Source organism: Polypterus senegalus, chromosome 15, assembly GCF_016835505.1.
Source record: "Polypterus senegalus isolate Bchr_013 chromosome 15, ASM1683550v1, whole genome shotgun sequence".
In the NCBI taxonomy this organism is placed as follows: domain Eukaryota; kingdom Metazoa; phylum Chordata; class Cladistia; order Polypteriformes; family Polypteridae; genus Polypterus; species Polypterus senegalus.
This window is the reverse complement of record NC_053168.1, coordinates 136,421,362-136,439,375: the sequence shown is the minus strand read 5'-3', so window position 1 is coordinate 136,439,375 and position 18,014 is coordinate 136,421,362. Positions and strand designations below refer to the sequence as shown.

At 44.5% G+C, this 18,014-nt stretch overlaps 1 protein-coding gene across 6 annotated transcripts in view; it reads right to left on the bottom strand.

The window, feature by feature from the left end:
* nfatc1 (nuclear factor of activated T cells 1) overlaps nucleotides 1-18,014 on the bottom strand; it is a 251,234-nt gene that overhangs the window by 158,648 nt on the left and 74,572 nt on the right. For all 6 annotated transcript variants that reach the window (XM_039737220.1, XM_039737224.1, XM_039737221.1 and 3 more), the window contains exon 4: nucleotides 9,000-9,202. In XM_039737220.1, coding sequence (XP_039593154.1) covers nucleotides 9,000-9,202 — 203 coding nt within the window. The remainder of the gene's footprint in view (nucleotides 1-8,999; nucleotides 9,203-18,014) is intronic.

Genomic DNA, 18,014 nt, shown 5'->3' with positions numbered 1-18,014 from the left:
CAGGTTCCCCCTGTTGTGGATGGCCGGGGTCCTTGCCTTGTCGGGATGCCTCTTCCTTGGAAGGACCGGGGGAGCAAGTTTGGACAGCCCCGGAATGTTAGATGGCAGCCCCCCTGGGTGGAAATCGCGCCTCGGACTCCCGCAGGGCTTCATGGGAGATGGAGTTGGACACAACCCCGTTGGAATCTGGGGGGACTGCCAAGGGGCGCTGCAGCTGTTCCTGAATCCGTGTGGCCGGTTCTTCTGCCACACCCGGAAGTGCTGCTGGAAGTGGGGCAACAAGCACCTGAAGCACTTCTGAATTATAAAAGGGGCCAGCGGACAGTACTTGGTGAGCCAGAGTCGGGTGGAGGAAGACAAAGCTTGCCGAGGTGGAGTGGAGGAGTAAATAGAGAAGAAGAAGAAGGAGAATTATTACTATTCTGTGGTATTGTGCTTGTGGGACTGTGTTGTGCCTGTGGGAAATGGGGAAGGAGTTTTCCACAAAGTGAAGAAAAATTAAATATTTGTGGTTTTATCAGTGTGCCTCTAGCATCTATCTGTGTCGGGTTAAGCGCTGGTATAGTGCCATCTATTGTCACACCCCCTAAAAACAAAAAACACTTTTAAGGACAGACAAGGCCAGAATAGCAAGAAACCAGACAGACAGACACACAGACAGAGAGAGACAGACAGACAGACAGACAGACAGACAGACAGGCAGGCAGACAGACAGACAGACAGAGAGAGACAGATAGACAGGCAGACAGACAGAGAGACAGACAGACAGATAGGCAGACAGACACACAGACAGAGAAAGACAGACAGACAGGCAGAGACAGACAGACAGACAGACAGACAGGAAGGGAGAGACACACAGACAGAGAAAGACAGACAGACAGGCAGAGAGACAGACAGACAGACAGGCAGACAGACAGATAGGCAGACAGACACACAGACAGAGACAGACAGACAGACAGACAGAGAGACAGACACACAGCCAGACAGACAGGCAGGCAGACAGACACACAGACAGACAGACAGACATTAAAAACGGAGCGGATTTGTCTGTTGTCCTCGCTCCTGTGTGTTTTAACTTAAAACCGTGGCTCAGTAACGAGTTAAGAGTTAAGTTACGCTCTTCCCCGACTTTACAAAAAAAAAAAACGAAAGCTGGTAGCATCTCTCAGTATTTCAAAATGAAAATGACAAGCTCTGTCATTTTTTGTTTTCATTTTAAAATTATTACAGATTTTGGAACAGAAACTACACAGTGGTCGTGTACTAATTTAAACCAGATGTAGTGAGAGGAGAGCCTGGTGCAGGAACAGGGAAAAAAAAATGCAGACTTACAAAGAATATTTGAGCTGCCGCCCCTGCTGCTAAATGGATTCAATTTAGTAAAAATGAAATTGAAGATGCCGGCTGATTAGCGTGATATGAAACAGTAATGAATACACAGCCACTCATGACAGCACATCTCAGGGTACTGTGTGCTTAGGCACTTGGTGGCTTTGCCAGGATACTGGAAGTACGCATAACACAATAATACTAATACTACTACTAATAATAATAATACATTTAAATAGTGTTTCACATAGTGAATGAGGACCTTGATTTTAGGTCTCATTTTTACAGCACCGGGGCATTGGGATCCACATTCAGACCACAGGGTAAGCGCCCCCTGCTGGCCTCACCCACACCTCTTCCAGCAGCAACCCAAGCTTTGTCCTTATTGGTCTCCCATCCAAATGTTGGCCGGACCCAAACATCCTGTCTCCAGATAAAATGCTTATTTGCCTGAACACAATAACGTGCTTTAAACTTAGGAATAGTATAAGGAATTCGGGGGCTAACATAACAAAACGTGAAAGGCCCTTTTGGATGCACAGAAGTCTGTCCACAGTGTAGAGGAGAGAAGGATCATTGAAGATCCAGTTTAGTCTACTGTGAGATACTGAAAAAAGAAAACACACTGCGGCTTCAAATGATCTGCTTCTGTGTTAGGGTTAGGAGGCAATGATGGACCCTCCAAGGAGATAAAATGAAGTGCTGCACTGAGAACGTGGCTGTAGTGCAGAAGAAAAGAGAAGAGTTTGACATTTTGGAGCTGTGGTGCTTGAGCTAGGCGACAGCAGTTTTGAGAGAAGATGGAATCAGAAGATAATAATAATAATAATAATAATAATAATAATAATACATTTTATTTATATAGCGCCTTTGCCATGCTCAAGATGGCACAGAGAGGTCAGAATTCATGCAGGGGTCATAACTGGGGTGACAACAATTAAATAACAAAGCTCAGAATTGCACTGACTGAAAAAGGTAATCAACAAACAAATGTTATGAGAACTGACCAAGAGAAAGGATGTGATCAAAAAACAGCCAAGAGTCGATACCCGGAACTGAGAAAGAAAGTCGATAAAGCAAAATTGCTAACTAAAATCAACGTGAAAAGAACACAGCACTTCTATTGGCGGGAACCACAAAAATAAGAATTGTAAAATTGATATTTAACTCTTATAACCCGGTGTCACACACGGGCGCATGGGACGCAGTCTAAGGGCTTCACTGAGGGTATGACGCAGAGTCAGGGGTTGACTAATTGTTACTAATGCCTTTTCTCCCTCTTTCACAGACCACCAGAAGCAAAGCTCAACTAGAACTTCTGCTGCCAAAAACATGCCCTCTTGCAGACCTTACTTCTGGCTAAGATCCCGCCTCTTCCTGTCCTGCATCTATACATATTCAGCAATGCACTCCCCTGCCCAGTCACAGTTTTTGACTCTTATTCTGCTTATTCTGTGTGTTCATTTGTCATTCCAACTGATGGCACATCACAAATATCAACACTGCTTTTACAAATCCCATACCAAATGGCATATAACAGAGACTTATGCATTGCATTTGTCATTCCAACTGATGGCACATCACAAACATCAACACTGCTTTTACAAATCCCATACCAAATGGCAGATAACTGGGACTGCATTGCATTTGTCATTCCAACAGATGCTACACTGCAAACATTTGTAGTAATGCAGTAATGCATTTACTGTAGTGATGCACCAACTGTTGGAATGACAAATGCAATGCATTTTATTACTACATGCATCACAAAATACATCCCAGTAGATGGTTCACTGTAAATGTTAGCGCTGAGGTCTACACTGATTGCTTAAATTTCACCCCGTCTCAAACAGGTAGTGCAGCTAATATAATTAATGTAACCAATAGACTCCTTGGCCTTAGGAAACCCTGGTAATCCTAGTCAAATCATTTTTAGTGGCCAAGGAACACTTGGAAAACATTAAAGTTGTAGGGCGGATCATGACAGGAGTCTCACGTACAACTCCAGGAGCACAAGTGACCCCTTGTGAAGCATCGGTGTGTTGAGGTCTTGGAACGGTGTGGAGACTAACTCTAGGAGACTCTGATTGGCTAACACGGAGTAAACAGCATTTTTCCGAAACCGTGAGGGTAGTCCATTTCAGGGAATCGTGAGTCAGTGTCAGGACCTTGATGATTACTGAGAAACTGAGAGGAAGGCTGGACCAGTCCAGCCACCTCGGACGTCTGATTTATGTTTTGGACACTCGGTGCCCACTGCTAGAACGTCCAAGAAGGCGGCGAAGGAAAGAACTGAAACAGTCCAAGAGGTAACAAAACTAGAAGTGAGGACAAACACCTGTTTATTGTACAGGAAAGACTTATATAATTCAGGGTTAGACTCAGTCAATGGAAAAACTTGCGAGCGACTTACGGAGAGTATGCTTTATTAGATTTTTTTTCTTATTTTATTGAATTCAGCATTCATTCACAGTGACCACATCAGAAACAAGTTTCACCCTTTTTTTCCAGTCTGTAGCCTTGAATAGTAACAATTGTGTGCATTCTCTTAACTGGAAGGGAAAAACGGGCCAAAAGGGTTTATTTACTTAGCATAAGTGCTATATACGTGTGTGTGCATGTGCAGTGTGCAGCATCCATTCTGTACGTCTATATGCGACTTTGATGTTTGGCTCATTTATTGCACCGCATTGCCTAACCCTGTGCGGTGCTGAATTAGGGCCAGCTCTGCTGTTTTGTCCCTCAGAAGGAGCCCAGCCAACATTAAGCAGATCCCCAGCCAGAGACGGAGGCTGAAAGAGTCCTGTTGCAAAGGCTCCTTTGAGAACTAAATAGGGTGTACTGGAACTTGAGCTGCTGGCTTTATAAGCGGACGTTTACTACTGCGTGTTTGGGGGGCTGCTCACTTCAAGATGGCCTTGGGTACCAAATATAGACGCTATAAAGTCACAGCTAATCAGTTGCCATAGGGATGGGTAAAGTTTATTTGGGACTTTTCCAATTTTTAGAATGACTGCCGGAGCAAGGATTGGGGGGTGGGGGGTCTAGTAGGTGGAGCAGGTCCTGCACGTCTGCAGAGTGTGTGGACCAAAAACATCAAGAAAGAATAACACGGCGTTCAGATTCAAATATGTGCCATAAAATACCAAATGCCACGTGTTGATTTTTCTGTTGAAATTTGCTAACCATCTGTGATTCTCTATTCATAACCAGTCCAAAACACAGAATTTTATGAAAAATGTCTACCCCAGAAAAGTAAAAAAAAAAAAATGAAAGGAATACTCCATGCAGTAATATTTGTTTTATATGTTCCTCACCATGTTGCCCAGTGCTTCCCCAATAGACTATATCCCTTCAATACCCTAAATTGGATTCAAATGGCTTGGAGAATATTAGAATGTTTTACTACGGGGCAAAGCCCCCTGGTCGCTTTGTTCGCCCACCCCCTCCTCACCCCCCCAGGGCGTGCTTTGCGCCTCTGCTGCCTGCGTCGTGAAGGGGGGGAGGCTGAACGCACCGAGCTGCGTGTTCTGCATGTCGCTCTGAGCGTCGATCATTTAAAAGCCTGCACAGCAGCTGTCCTTTGGTCTCACTGCTTTGTCTCGCAGGACATCAAAGTGTCTTTTGAGAAGATCATATCTTGAGTTTTTTTCATTATAATAGAGAGATATTAAAGGAACAGTCAGGTCAGGTCAGGTTGGGGAGCATGTCGCACCCACCAGACAACGAAACAGCTCGGGCTCATGGAGGGCAACCCCCAGGCAGAAACATGGTCCAGTCCCACCCTCTGGAAATGACCGTGTATCTGTTGCAACAGTGGGCTCCCCCTTGGCCTGCTCCAGCCACTCGGGTCCCCAACAATGAGGATCTTGCGTGCCGGATCACCCTCGGGAAAACGCTCCACATGGCTGTAGTGCCGTAACTGACACTCCCTCACAATGTGCCTCATTCTGGACTCCATGAACAACATAAAGTCAAACCAATGGTACCCAAGGATTCTCCAAAGAGACACAGTACCAAAAGAGTCCAGTCTTCGCCTCAGGTCACTGGAAAGGTTCCATGTCTCGCAACCATATAGCAAGACAGGAAGCACCAGGACTCTAAAGACTTGGACCTTCGTCCTTTTGCAGAGATATCTGGAGCACCACACACCCCTTTCCAGTGACATCATGATGATCCCCCAATGCCCTCCCAATCAGTCTACTGACTTCATAGGAAGAGTCACCAGAGACATGATTGTCACTGCTGAGGTAAGTAAACCTAAAATTTAATTTTTTTCATATGTTCCTCAACCCATGTAACCTGTAGTGATGGCCAAGAAAAAATTGTAATCTCATGCTAGTCATTCTCAAGTCTACATGCATTTCAGAAAAGGTTGTCTACCCGAAGCTAAGCACGTTCAGGTCCGGCCAGCTGAGAGCTAAAATCTCTCCTGTGTGTCTTGGGTCTGCCTCAAGGTCTCCTTCCGGTTGGCCATTCCCAAAAGATCTCACCTAATCAAATACCTGACCCACCTCAATGGGCTCTTTTTGATGTGGAGGAGCAGCAGCTCCACATTGAACTCATTGACCCCCTCTCTAAGGCTTGAGCCCAGACACCCTGTGAAGGAAGCTATTTTCTGCCATTTGTATTTGTTATCTTGTACTTTCAATCACTACCCAAAGGTTGTGGCCATAGGTGAGAGCAGAAATGCAGTTCGACTGGAAAACTGAGAGCTTTGCCTCTCGGCTCAACTCTCTCTGCACCACAACTGACCGATACAATGTCCACATGACTGCAGATGCTGCTCCAAACCACAATTTTAATCTCCCATTCTCTTCTTCCCTCACTTGTGAATAAGAATCCTCCACTTGAGGTGGCACCTCATCCTCTACCTGGAGAGGGTACAACATCCACCTTAATTCTGATGGTGTTTTGATCTGTCGATCTCACACTTCCTTTCTCCCTTCACTTGTGAAGAAGACCCCAAGATACTGAAACTCTTCTGCTTGAGGCAACACCTCATCCCCTACGTGGGACAACATTCGCATAACTACTTGTGCTTGCTCAGATCTGCCGGTTGATCTCCCAATCCCTTCTTCCCTCAGTTGTGAACAAGACCCAGAGATCCTTAAACTCCTCCACATGAGGTAGCACTTCATCCCCTACCTGGAGAGGGTACAACATGTACCTAACTGCTGATGTTGCTCTGATCTACTTGTCGATCTCCCACTCACTTTTTGCCTCACTTGTGAACAAAACACCAAGATACTGAAACACTCTTGCACTTTTGGTAGCATCTCATCCCCTACCTAGAGAGGGTTCAACATTTGTATTACTGCTGATGCTGTTCCAATCTACATGTCGATCTCCAGCTCCCTTCTTCACTCAGTTGTGAACGAGACCCCAAGATACTTAATGTCCTTCACTTGAGACAGCACCTCGTCCACAATCTGGAGAAGGTACAACATCCACATGACCTCAGATGCTGCTTCAATTTGTCTGTTGATCTCCTGCTCCCTTCTTCACTTCACTGTTAATAAGACCCTAAGATACTTAATCTCTTCTACTTGACACAGCACCTCATCCTCAACTTGGGGAGGGCAATCCACTCCAGCTGAGAACCATGACCTCAGATTTGGAAGATGCTGATCATTATCCCAGCTGCTTCACGCTTAGCTTCTATGCTTTTGTTATGTTTTTTTGCTTGTGGCCATGGGTGACAACAGAAATGTAGTTTGACTGGTTCAGCTCAACTCTCTCTGCCCACAACTGACCAGTACATCATCCACATGACTTCAGATGCCGCTCTCATCCACAATTTCAATCTCCCACTCTCTTCTTCCCTCACTCGTGAATAAGATCCTCCACTTGAGGTAGCACCTCGTACCCTACCTGGAGAGGATAGAACAACCACCTTACTGTCGAAGCTACACCAATCTCCTGGTCAATCTCCCGCTTCCTTCTTCCCTCACTTGTGAAGAAGACCACAAGATACTGAAACTCCTCTGCCTGAGGCAACACCTCATCCCCTACATGGAGAAGGAACAACATCCCCAAAATTACTCATGCTGCTCCGATCTTCCTGTTGATCTCCCGTTCCCTTCTTCCCCGAGTTGTGAACAAGACCCTAAGATACTTAAACTCCTCCACTTAAGGTAGCATCTTATACCCTACCTGGAGAGGGTACAACATCTACCTTACTGCTGTTGCTGCTCCGATCTGCCTGTCAATCTCCCGCTTCCTTCTTTCCTCACTTGTGAAGAAGACCACAAGATACTGAAACTCCTTTGCCTGAGGTAACACCTCATCCCCTACACAGAGAAGGTACAACATTCCCATTACTACTCATGGTGCTCCGATCTTCCCGTTGATCTCCCGTTCCCTTCTTCCTGAACAAGACCCTAAGATACTTAAACTCCTCCACTTGAGGTAGCATCTCATCCCCTACCTAGATCACCCTACTGCCGATGCTGCTCCGTTCTGCCTGTCGATCTCCCGCTTCCTTCTTTCCTCACTTGTGAAGAAGACCACAAGATACTTAAACTCCTCTGCCTGAGGCAACAACTCATCCCCTACCTCATCCCCTCCATAGAGAATGTACAACGTCCCCATTACTACTCCTGCTGCTCCGATCTTCCTGTTGATCTCCCGTTCCCTTCTTCCCTGAGTCCTGAACAAGACCCTAAGATACTTAAACTCCTCCACTTGAGGTAGCATCTCATCCCCTACCTAGAGAAGGTAGCATCTCATCCCCTACCTAGAGAGGGTACAACATCACCCTACTGCTGATGCTGCTCCAATCTGCCTGTCGATCTACTGCTTCCTTCTTTTCTCACTTGTGAAGACCACAAGATACTTAAACTCCTCCACATGAGGTAGCACCTCGTACCCTACCTAGAGAAGGTACAACATCCACCTCACTGCTGCTACTGCTCCAATCCACCTGTCGATTTCCCACTCCCTTCTTCCCTCATTCATGAACAAGACCCTAAGAGCCAAAGTTTGTGGCCATAGTCAAGGGCAGAAATGTAGTTCAACTGGTAAACTAAGAGCTTTGCCTCTTGGCTCAGCTCTCTCTCTGCACCACATCTGACCGATACAACATCCACGTGACTGCAGAAGCTGCAATTTCTCTAAGATTTTTCTCGATATTTTCTCAAGATTCACTAGGTGGTGCCGTGGTTAAGCCTTTGGACTTCAGACTCTCAGGTCGTGGGTTCAAATCCTACCACTGGCACTGTGTGACCCTGAGTAACTCACTTCACCTGCCTGTGCTCCGATTGGAAAAAGAAATGTAAAATGTTGTATCTCAAATATTGTCAGTCGCTGTGGATAAAGGCATCAAACAAATAAATAAATGTCAGATCGTCACGGATTATTATGGGGGATCCTAACATGAATTAACACGCTTTGCATCCCATCCACCAGACAGATACCAAGGCATTCCCAGGCCAGCTGGGTGATACCAGGACATAATAATGATGGCGTCATTCTGGGTGATTACCCAGCAAGCTGTTATCCTGGACCCAAGGCTCGTCTTACAATCTGCAGTTACAGCATCTGTGTGCTTAATAAAATTAAATTCAATGGAACTGGATAGACAGATTGAATGGTGTGACAGAAACAGAAGCATTTCTAGACAATTAGTCAAAAAAAAAAGTAGAACTTAAAAAGAGCAAGTGGCTTACATGGCTCTCATGTTGTTTTCAGGCAAGAGTGGGATTTCCAGCACCTTGGTGTTAGAGAGCATCACTTCATGGCTGGCTGTCGACACGGTCTTGCCGGTGATGCGATGGACCTGGTAGAAGGCATGTGGTCTCAACAGGCGGTCGTCTGCTGTCCCGATGAACAGCTGGAGGGTGAGTGGCTCGTTTTCCATATAACCGTGAAGCTGGCAAGAGAACAGAAAACTCCAGCTAAGCACCGTACATGAGAACTGCTAAAGGCCAATTTATAGCTTTATGGGCAGAGGCCCCAACACACAAAAAAAAAGGAAAGAAAATTAATGGCGGCACAGCTAAGCACTGGGCCTTGTTTTTTCGTGAATGGTACGCTTCACTTCATTTATCGTTAACGTGTACCAAAAAGAAATACATAAAGAAATAAATAAATAAAAGAACCCTTCAGGCCATTGTTGTATTTTGATCTTTCATTATTGAAGTAAATGCACCTCAGCTAAAGGTTTTATGAACTAATTAGTGGCTAACTTTCATCATGTTAAAAAGCTTGCACCGTTTCAAAGGCTGAGAAGTAATGCCTGATATGCTAAACCGGCAATTACCTCAGTGCCGAAATTCAAAGCGACCCTTGTAAAAGTGAAAGTAAAGCAGTTAAAGATGTGGTCAGGCTAAGAGAACCCAGCAACACGAGGGGATTTCCTCTCATTGCTCATCTCTAACTGCGGCGGCCATCCTTCTTTCGTTTGTTGTCAGCAAGGACCAAACTTTCTAAAACGTCTGAATGTCTGTCACTAATAATTCAGCGCTGTATAAGGAGTGCGGATTTGCCATCAGGGCATTCTGAATGTGTGCACAGGTGGCCCCTGTACATCTCATTATGGGTTTTATCATCACTCGGAAACGTTCTTGGCGTTGAAATCACAAAGGGGGAACTAAAGGCTCAGCGAAATGATCAGAGTGTTCGCGTACCAACCCCTTGCTGACTTTAGTGTGCAGACACTCGACCGTTTTGTCGAGCCTTTAGTTGCCACTGGTTGAAACGATCGAGTGCCTTCTTTTTTTTCTTTTGGCTGCTCCCGTTAGGGGTTGCCACAGCGGATCATTTTCTTCCATATCTTCCTGTCCTCATCATCTTGCTCTGTCACACCCATCACCTTCATGTCCTCTCTCAGCACATCCATAAACCTCCTCTTAGGCCTTCCTCTTCTCTTGCCTGGCAGCTCTATCCCTAACCCTAACCTTAACCCTACCTAACCCATAGCATCCTTCTCCCAATATACCCAGGATCTCTCCTCTGCACATGTCCAAACCAATGCAATCTCACCTCTCTGACTTTGTCTCCCAACCGTCCCACTTGAGCTGACCCTTTAATGTCCTCATTTCTAATCCTGTCGATCCTTGTCACACCCAATGCAAATCTTAACATCTTTAACTCTGCCACCTCCAGCTCTGTCTCCTGCTTTCTGGTCAGTGCCACCATCTCCAGCCCATATAACATAGCTGGTCTCACTACCGTCCTGTAGACCTTCCCTTTCAAATGATCGAGTGTACAGGCGACAAAATCAAAAGTGGGAAAAACCGCGTAGTGGGATGAAACCAAGTGAAGTAAATTGTAAGATCAACTTTCTGTTGGAGAGCTCTATGACCACAAAGTTTCTGCAAAGCTTCGCTCCTTCTGGTCCTGACAATATAAACAGGAGCTGCTCCTGATAGGTGGCAACACAGAGGGCGGAGTTCCGACCTTATTTGTTGTCATGGCCAAAAGCCAGCTACCATATTTATGCGTGTACCACGCACACATTTTTTCCCGAAAATTAGCATTAGAAAATCAGGTGCGCGTCATACATGAGGAAATGTAATTCTGTAATGTTTACTTCTCTCTGCTCATTGCACTCGCTCTCGCGCTCTCTCTCTCTCACGCGCTTGCTCTCTCTCTCTCTCGCTCGCTTTCGCACTGTCTCTCTCTCTCGATCACTCTCTCTCTCGCTCATTTGTTCTTGCCTATACAATCGTCGTCATCTCTCTTTCACGATTTTGTTTGTAAAAATTTTAGAGCGCGTCTTGCACTCGTGCTCTCTCTCTCACGCTCGCTTGCGCACTCGCGCTCTCTCTCTTCTCTCTCGCTTGCGCTCTCTCTCTCTTTCACGCTCGCTTGCTCGCGCACTCGCACTGTCTCTCTCTCTCGATCACACTCTCTCTCGATCACGCTCTCTCTCTCTCTCTAAATGCTTCCTATACAATCACAACGTGCGTCATACACGGGGTAAAACGATTTTCACGATTTTGTTTGTAAAAATTTTAGAGCGCGTCTTACATGAGGGCGCATGGTACACGAGTAAATACGGTATTTTCCTAGAAGTTTATAAGGGATAAGTGCTGTGAGACTTGAAACGCGAGTGTCTGTTTCTCTTTTCCGGAGTCTAGAACGGCTCACAAAACCCCGGGGATGTCGTGTTTGGTTTTATTTTGAAGCCAGTCATGCCTGCTTTAAATCAAACCCAAGTATGTGTTTGTGGCTGTTTCATTTCACCCGCAGCATGAGACTATAAAGGGCTATTTTGTTTCGCACTCCCATCACATGCCATCCTGCTTAAGGCATTAATGTCCGCGTTGACTCTAAAGAGGTAGAACCCAGAGCTAAACGAACATATTCTTACTATTGTGCGACACGTCTGCTCTAAATTAAAGGCTAAGTTTTAACTGTGAAGTCGATTGGGTGATTTTCAGCCCTAATGGCTGCTGTCTTTTCTGTTCTAACTAAACGGGGTGACCCGGTATAATCAGAATATAAGCTTAATGTGACTGTGCTCTGTGCAGATATTATAAATCTGCTTCCTCTCACATGTACAGCTAAAGGCCAGTTTAGCACACAGGGGCTCATCATTTAGGACTGCTAGGCAAGCATTAGAAGACAAGAAAGGGACATCTACGAAAATGGGTATTGCACTATTTCCGTGTGTTAGAGTCAGCATGAAATTGAATCCTCTCTTTGCCTTGTTTGGAATTGTATTATTCACCTAAGTGGGGGCCTCCACATGGAGAAAGACTATAAAGTCTTGGAACATTACCGGGCATGCCTTTGAAGCCGATGGACGGATGGGAGATAATGTCATCCGATCCTGAAAATCCTTCCAGCACAGCGACGAAAATGGCAGACTGTATACATTGAGCTCCCACCTCGGTAAAAAAGTCTTGCTATGGCTTCCTCGTCTGTTATCGCCAGTAAATTGTCATTAAAGAAAGTGAAGTTATTTTTTCTTATGGAATTTCTTGTCGCCGTATCACTTTTAATATATATTACACCAGTAATGGCGTACTGTACGATAACGTGCAGTGAATACACTTGACTTGAGCGTTCCTAGTTTTCCTCCTCTTTCTCTGTACGTTTACCATTCGTTTGCTCAGAGGTTGATGCGCTTGCTGTTTCCCGAGCAGCTCTTCTTTTCTCCACCCTAGCGGCCCGCTGCTTCTCTTCTTTCGTCTGCATCTTTTCGTGTTAAAACTGATTGTTAGTTTTTGTGTTGCAATTACTTAGTACGTTTTCTTTAATTTTTCACTTAAGCTGGCACTTAAGTCTTCAATTTGCCTCAAGAATGATTAGTGAAGGTGGTAGGGAATGAGAACGGCGCCCATACGCATGTGCCACACGGCCGTCCTGGGGCACGCTGCCGAGAGTTGATTCTACAATAAAATAAAATAAAAATAGAAAGAGTAATAAAAACCATCACCCCAAAAGCTGATAGTAGACATCACGTAGTATATGTGTACCAAATTTCAAGTCAATACGTGAAACAGTTTGCGAGCTACAGGTGATTTAAAACCCTGGACAGACAAACGAACAGCCAGAGTAGCGTATTATATAAGAAGATAGTTTCGGGTTATGTAACACACTCCCTACAGGAAAACACCTGCGGCCTCATGCATAAAAATGCACAGAAATGTTGCGTAAGAACTTTTCCACGTTCAAATGGCAATGTATAAAACCTACACTTGACGTAAAGCCACGCACATTTCCACAGTACCTCATACCTTGTCGTACACAAGTTCTCCGCTCGGTTTTGCAGACTGGCGGCACCCAGCGTCAAAGCAGTGCTACTGTTCCTGTGTGGTTACTCCTTATTTTCCTGACGCGCTTTATAAATACACTGAAACTAACCGCATATTGTTTATTAGTGTAACACATCTGATTGTAATTAACCTGTAACAATATAATGGTCCAGGGAATAGCCATAGTATTCCAGATACCATAACTGCTTTAATGTTGTTACTCTCACTGCACCTTCTTCTTCTTTCAGCTCCTCCCGTTAGGAGTTGCCACAGCGGATCATCTTTTTCCATATTACTCTCACTGCACCACTCGGAGTATTTATATCACTGTATCTGAGTGTGAATCACAGCAGCAGCTGATCGGAAAGAGAATTATCGGTATACAGCTTCAAGGACACGCTGTCTCAGCCACGGCAAAACGTTTTAAAGCATTTCCTGTACGGATCTCGCGGTTCAGAAACAGTTTCATTCCAAGAACTATAAACGCACTCAATCAATTGCTCCTTGTAGAACTGTTAGGACTTATAAGTACAATCACCTCACTGTAAACTTGCACTACAGTTATAATATTACACAACCTGAGCCACTTTATAAAGTGCGTATTTATATATGAGGACAAGATCTTTTTTAAGATGAAATGCAGCAAAATATGTTTATTATATTATACAGATAAAACTTTAACTTCATTTAAATAATCTATATTCTTCACTGGGACTGGCGTGAAGGATAGAATAATTAAACATGTACTACGAAGATATTTCAATGTTCCTTAAATGTTTTGAAGAATCGGCGCTCTAAGCTTACAGATGGCTTAAAGTCTATTACAGAGCTGATTGTGTGGCGATCGGTTACTTGGAGAAAGAAAAGCAAGGACTGCAGGGGCAGCCACGCCAATATATATTGAATATAAAACAGAAAGAGAAAATAACAACACAGCTAAAAACGCAGCGGCAAATTTCGACAAAAGTTAAACGCTTGTGTCATGAGCAAAAGGCGGCTATGCAGTGTCCGCAATGGATGTGGCCATCCACCGTGCATAAGATATCATATTGACATTGGCGGCTAAGGGCCACCGATTCTTTCTCTGCCCAGGGCTGTCACAAGCCTACAGCCGCCCATGAGTACTGCTGCAATAAATAAGTTCATCGAAGGTCGCGCACAATCACTGCGCCGTGAAACCCATGTTTAATAACGTGCTTTAACTCCTATCATCATGAAAATGATATCACTTATACATCTCAGTATTTTAGTTATTCAGAGAGCTGTAATATCACGAATGTAATGGATTCTGTGTCCAGTTGGAGGAAGAGAGACGGTTTAAGAAGCAAGTAGTGATTCACACACATAGAGCACATACAAAACAAAGCATTTAACGTGCTACTTTAATTACGATGTGATTTGAGAAACTGGTTAATTAAACAATTTTAAGATGAAGTTTATGATGTTCTACTTTAATGACAAAATAAACTACGTGATTAAAGTGGAAATGTCGAGATTGAAGTTGACATTTCGTGCTTTTTCCCCACTGTGTGCCTTTTTTTCTCTGTACCCTAATAAGCTTTCATATGACACTCAGACAGTGGGCTACACTCACCTTTTCACGACGACTTTGATATCTGACAACTTCTTTTTTATTTCCGGCACTGTGCGATTTTGTGAACGTGAGCTTTCAAGTTTCTCCAACACGCTATGTCACTCGATCAACTTCCTTTTGTTGATTATACCACGGTTTATTTGTACAAATAGTATGTTTTCCTTTGCCTCCACTTGGTATTCGCTGAAATTCTTATATTTTCCCCGTGCTTTTCCCATTGTCTTTTCACAGAAGGCTGAGCTTAAGGGCGATTTATATTGATTTGCATATTCAAAGAGGCGTAATTCTGGGAGGAGTTGGGGCGGGACATAAGGCACGTGCACGAGCGTTACTTTTCACGCTGACCGGGATTTATGGAGCGGAAGAACGAAGAAGTTGGAGTACGCACAGATTTCTCCATCTGGATTTTTTCTGTGCGTAAGCACATTTCGGCTTTTGTGCTTATGCCATGTTATAGTGCGAATTCTACGCACGCCGTTATGCATGAGGCCCCTGGTTGGTATTTCTCAGAGGGCTTTCATCGACTTGCCAGCCATCATACACAGCACAAGGCAAGTCATGGCCACATGTAAGGGTCCAGGGGGCCAGAAAATGAATTGCCGATCATGAAGCTGACCTTTTTTGAAGGAGCAGTATTGTGACACTGGGATGCTTATCTTTACACTCAATCTGGTATTAAAACCAGTTTCTGCAACTGTATTTATTTTCTTTGTGGCATCTTGGTATGCATTTCCGGGTATCTCATGCTGAGATGTATACTGAGGTATCCTTCCATGGGCTTGCAAATATTTGACATTCTGCAATACTAACAACTTTGTTTGCTGAAGTGAAAGAAAGGAAGGATTAGGCAAGGAAGCTGAATAGGATTGTCAGCCATGTGCGGGCCTGGGTTGGTGGAATTGTGACATTTTTCTTTCCCCTTTAATGCTTTATTTGTTCAGGTTATGTGAAGGTTAAACACATTTAGTTATGCCCAAGCTAATTTTTTTTTACAATCGTGCAAATCTCAGGTCCTCTTTCTGTTCATATGGTGGGATTTCCCAGGTGTTTGTGAGCTTTTTCCTCCCACATCCCACTCGTGATTTGTGGGCTTGATGTTTTAACCTAACAGCGACATGGCTACCAAGTTTAAAGGGGACGATCAAAGCACTGGACAGAAACACGCCGGACGCAGGTAGGAATGTGCGGCACCAGAAGACGAAAACGTCTTTTGAAAACACCAAGCCAAAATTCGAAACCAGAGATCCACCCTCTTTTGTGCCTAAGCACAAGCAAAAGCCAAAATTTATGGTCAAGAGTCAAAGTCCAAGTTGAGTACAGTAAATGCGAAACAAAGAAACGCACTCGCCAACGCTCATCGCACTGGAAACAACTACTACAATTAAAATAAATGTAGTAAGGTGACCATTCGTCCCCGTTTTCCGGGGACAGTCCCCTTTTTCGGACAACTGTCACCACTCAGAAAAATGTCCCTGTTTAGTCCCCAGTTTCAGCTGGTTCACTTTTTTGAATGTATCTCATCACCACGATAATGTGTTTTCACGGAGGTTATGCTTTACCGCATCCTGCAACTTTGTCGAGAAATCACGTGATAAGCTTTTGCTTTGCACTCTTTAGTTTTTAGAGTCCCTACTCGTGATCTGTAGATTCTAAGAGAGGCACGCCGTGCTCTGCCTCTGCCTGTGTCTACACGTGGCTTGCTTCTGGATGGGAGAGCAGCGTGCCGGCTCTTTTCTTCCACCTGTTGTTTCTGCATTTTGCCGCGGTGATCCCTGTGATTCAACATGAGTGCTAAAAGGAAGTGTCAGTTCAATGATGGGCTTCAGCGTGAATTTTCGTGTTTGCGTCCGACCCCGGATGCTTCTGTTGTGATCTGCAGTGTGTGCGACTAAAAGTTTTCCATCTTCAATCACTGAACACGAGGGGAGTAGTCTACGCTCCTTTAGCCCCCCAATGTCCCCTGATTGGCCCAAAAAATTCTGGTCACCTTAAATGTAGCAACTCAGAAAAACCCATAATGGGAATTAAGGATTAATAACGATAAAGCCTTGAAGAAGCGTTCAGAGATTTGCCAATGTAGACAAGTAATGACGCCATGCAGGTTTGTTCTGGCATCGCACCCAATGCTGCTCACTTAGACTCTGCCCACAAGTCCTGAGCTGAATTTTGAATTGAGAAGGTTAGAGTGCAACCCTCCCCGGACCTGAGAGGACCCTGTGATGGTCCGGCACATTGCTTACTTCTGATTTTGACAGAATAGGATCTGCTTCCCGCTTAAATGTGAACTGGATTGAGCAGGTCTGAGAAGGTGAAACGTTAAAACCATAATTTTGTTTTTTACGTTATATCCCAACTGAATGTATTCATTCTTTTCTTGCGTTCCTCGTGTTTTCTTTGGGCTCGACATGGACCTGAGCCATGCAAGCAGCATCGAGCAGAAATGTAGGATGGCCCCATAAGAAGTGCCAAAAGGGAAATCTGCTATTACTGGTTAACCCGACAGAATGTTTTGGGATTTTTAAGAGGGAAGAAAAAACGCCACTGAACTGGGGGGAAAACATTTCGAGTTGGGAAATAGAAGGCATCCCAGCCCAGACTGAGACCCAGAAGTGAGGAGACGAGAAGCGGTAAGGCTGCCGGCCACACCACAATTGCCATCCTGTCAAGATTTCCTTTCAGTAATTACACACCAGCAATAGCGTGTGCTCTTCAAAACCACTGGCTTGTCTTTCTCGAAAAGTGTTGATTTGATAAAAAAGCGACAGTTCCATGGTTTGTACTGCTTGTCACTCTTTCTGCTGCCTCACACCATAATAAAATAATTAAAGATACAAAAATACGACACTGTGTCCACGTCTTTGAACGCCGTTGGGATAAGAATCGGCTGCTCCCTGCGGCCCTCCACTGAATAAGCGGGTAAAGCGTTAAAGACGAGTGGCTTTTTGAATAGCTGGTAGATGAAGTTTTAGAGTTGGTGCACTGGTTGCTTTAACGTTTTATAACTGTAATGAAAATTTTCAAACTATGAAAAGCAAAATTAGTGGAAAATATTTGGACGAATGAGTGAACGTGAAAGGTGCGCTAGTGAAATTCTCTGAATTACAAAAAATGAGGAAGGTTTCCGTGCTTTCGAGGTCAGCAAGATAATCCTCTGATCATCCAAAACTCTTCATATTCACATTATTGGGGGTCACAGCCACATATATTAGGTGCCTAACGTCCACCATAATTTACATCTGTCAACTGAAATATCTTACGGTCTTGTCACCTCATATGACTTTTCAATTGCAGGCTTCATTTAGGCGTGTTGGTGGCAGTAGTGGTGTGCTACTGTGTCTTCAAGTCGTGTTCTCTGACATACCCAGCAGCTCAGTCCAGGCAGT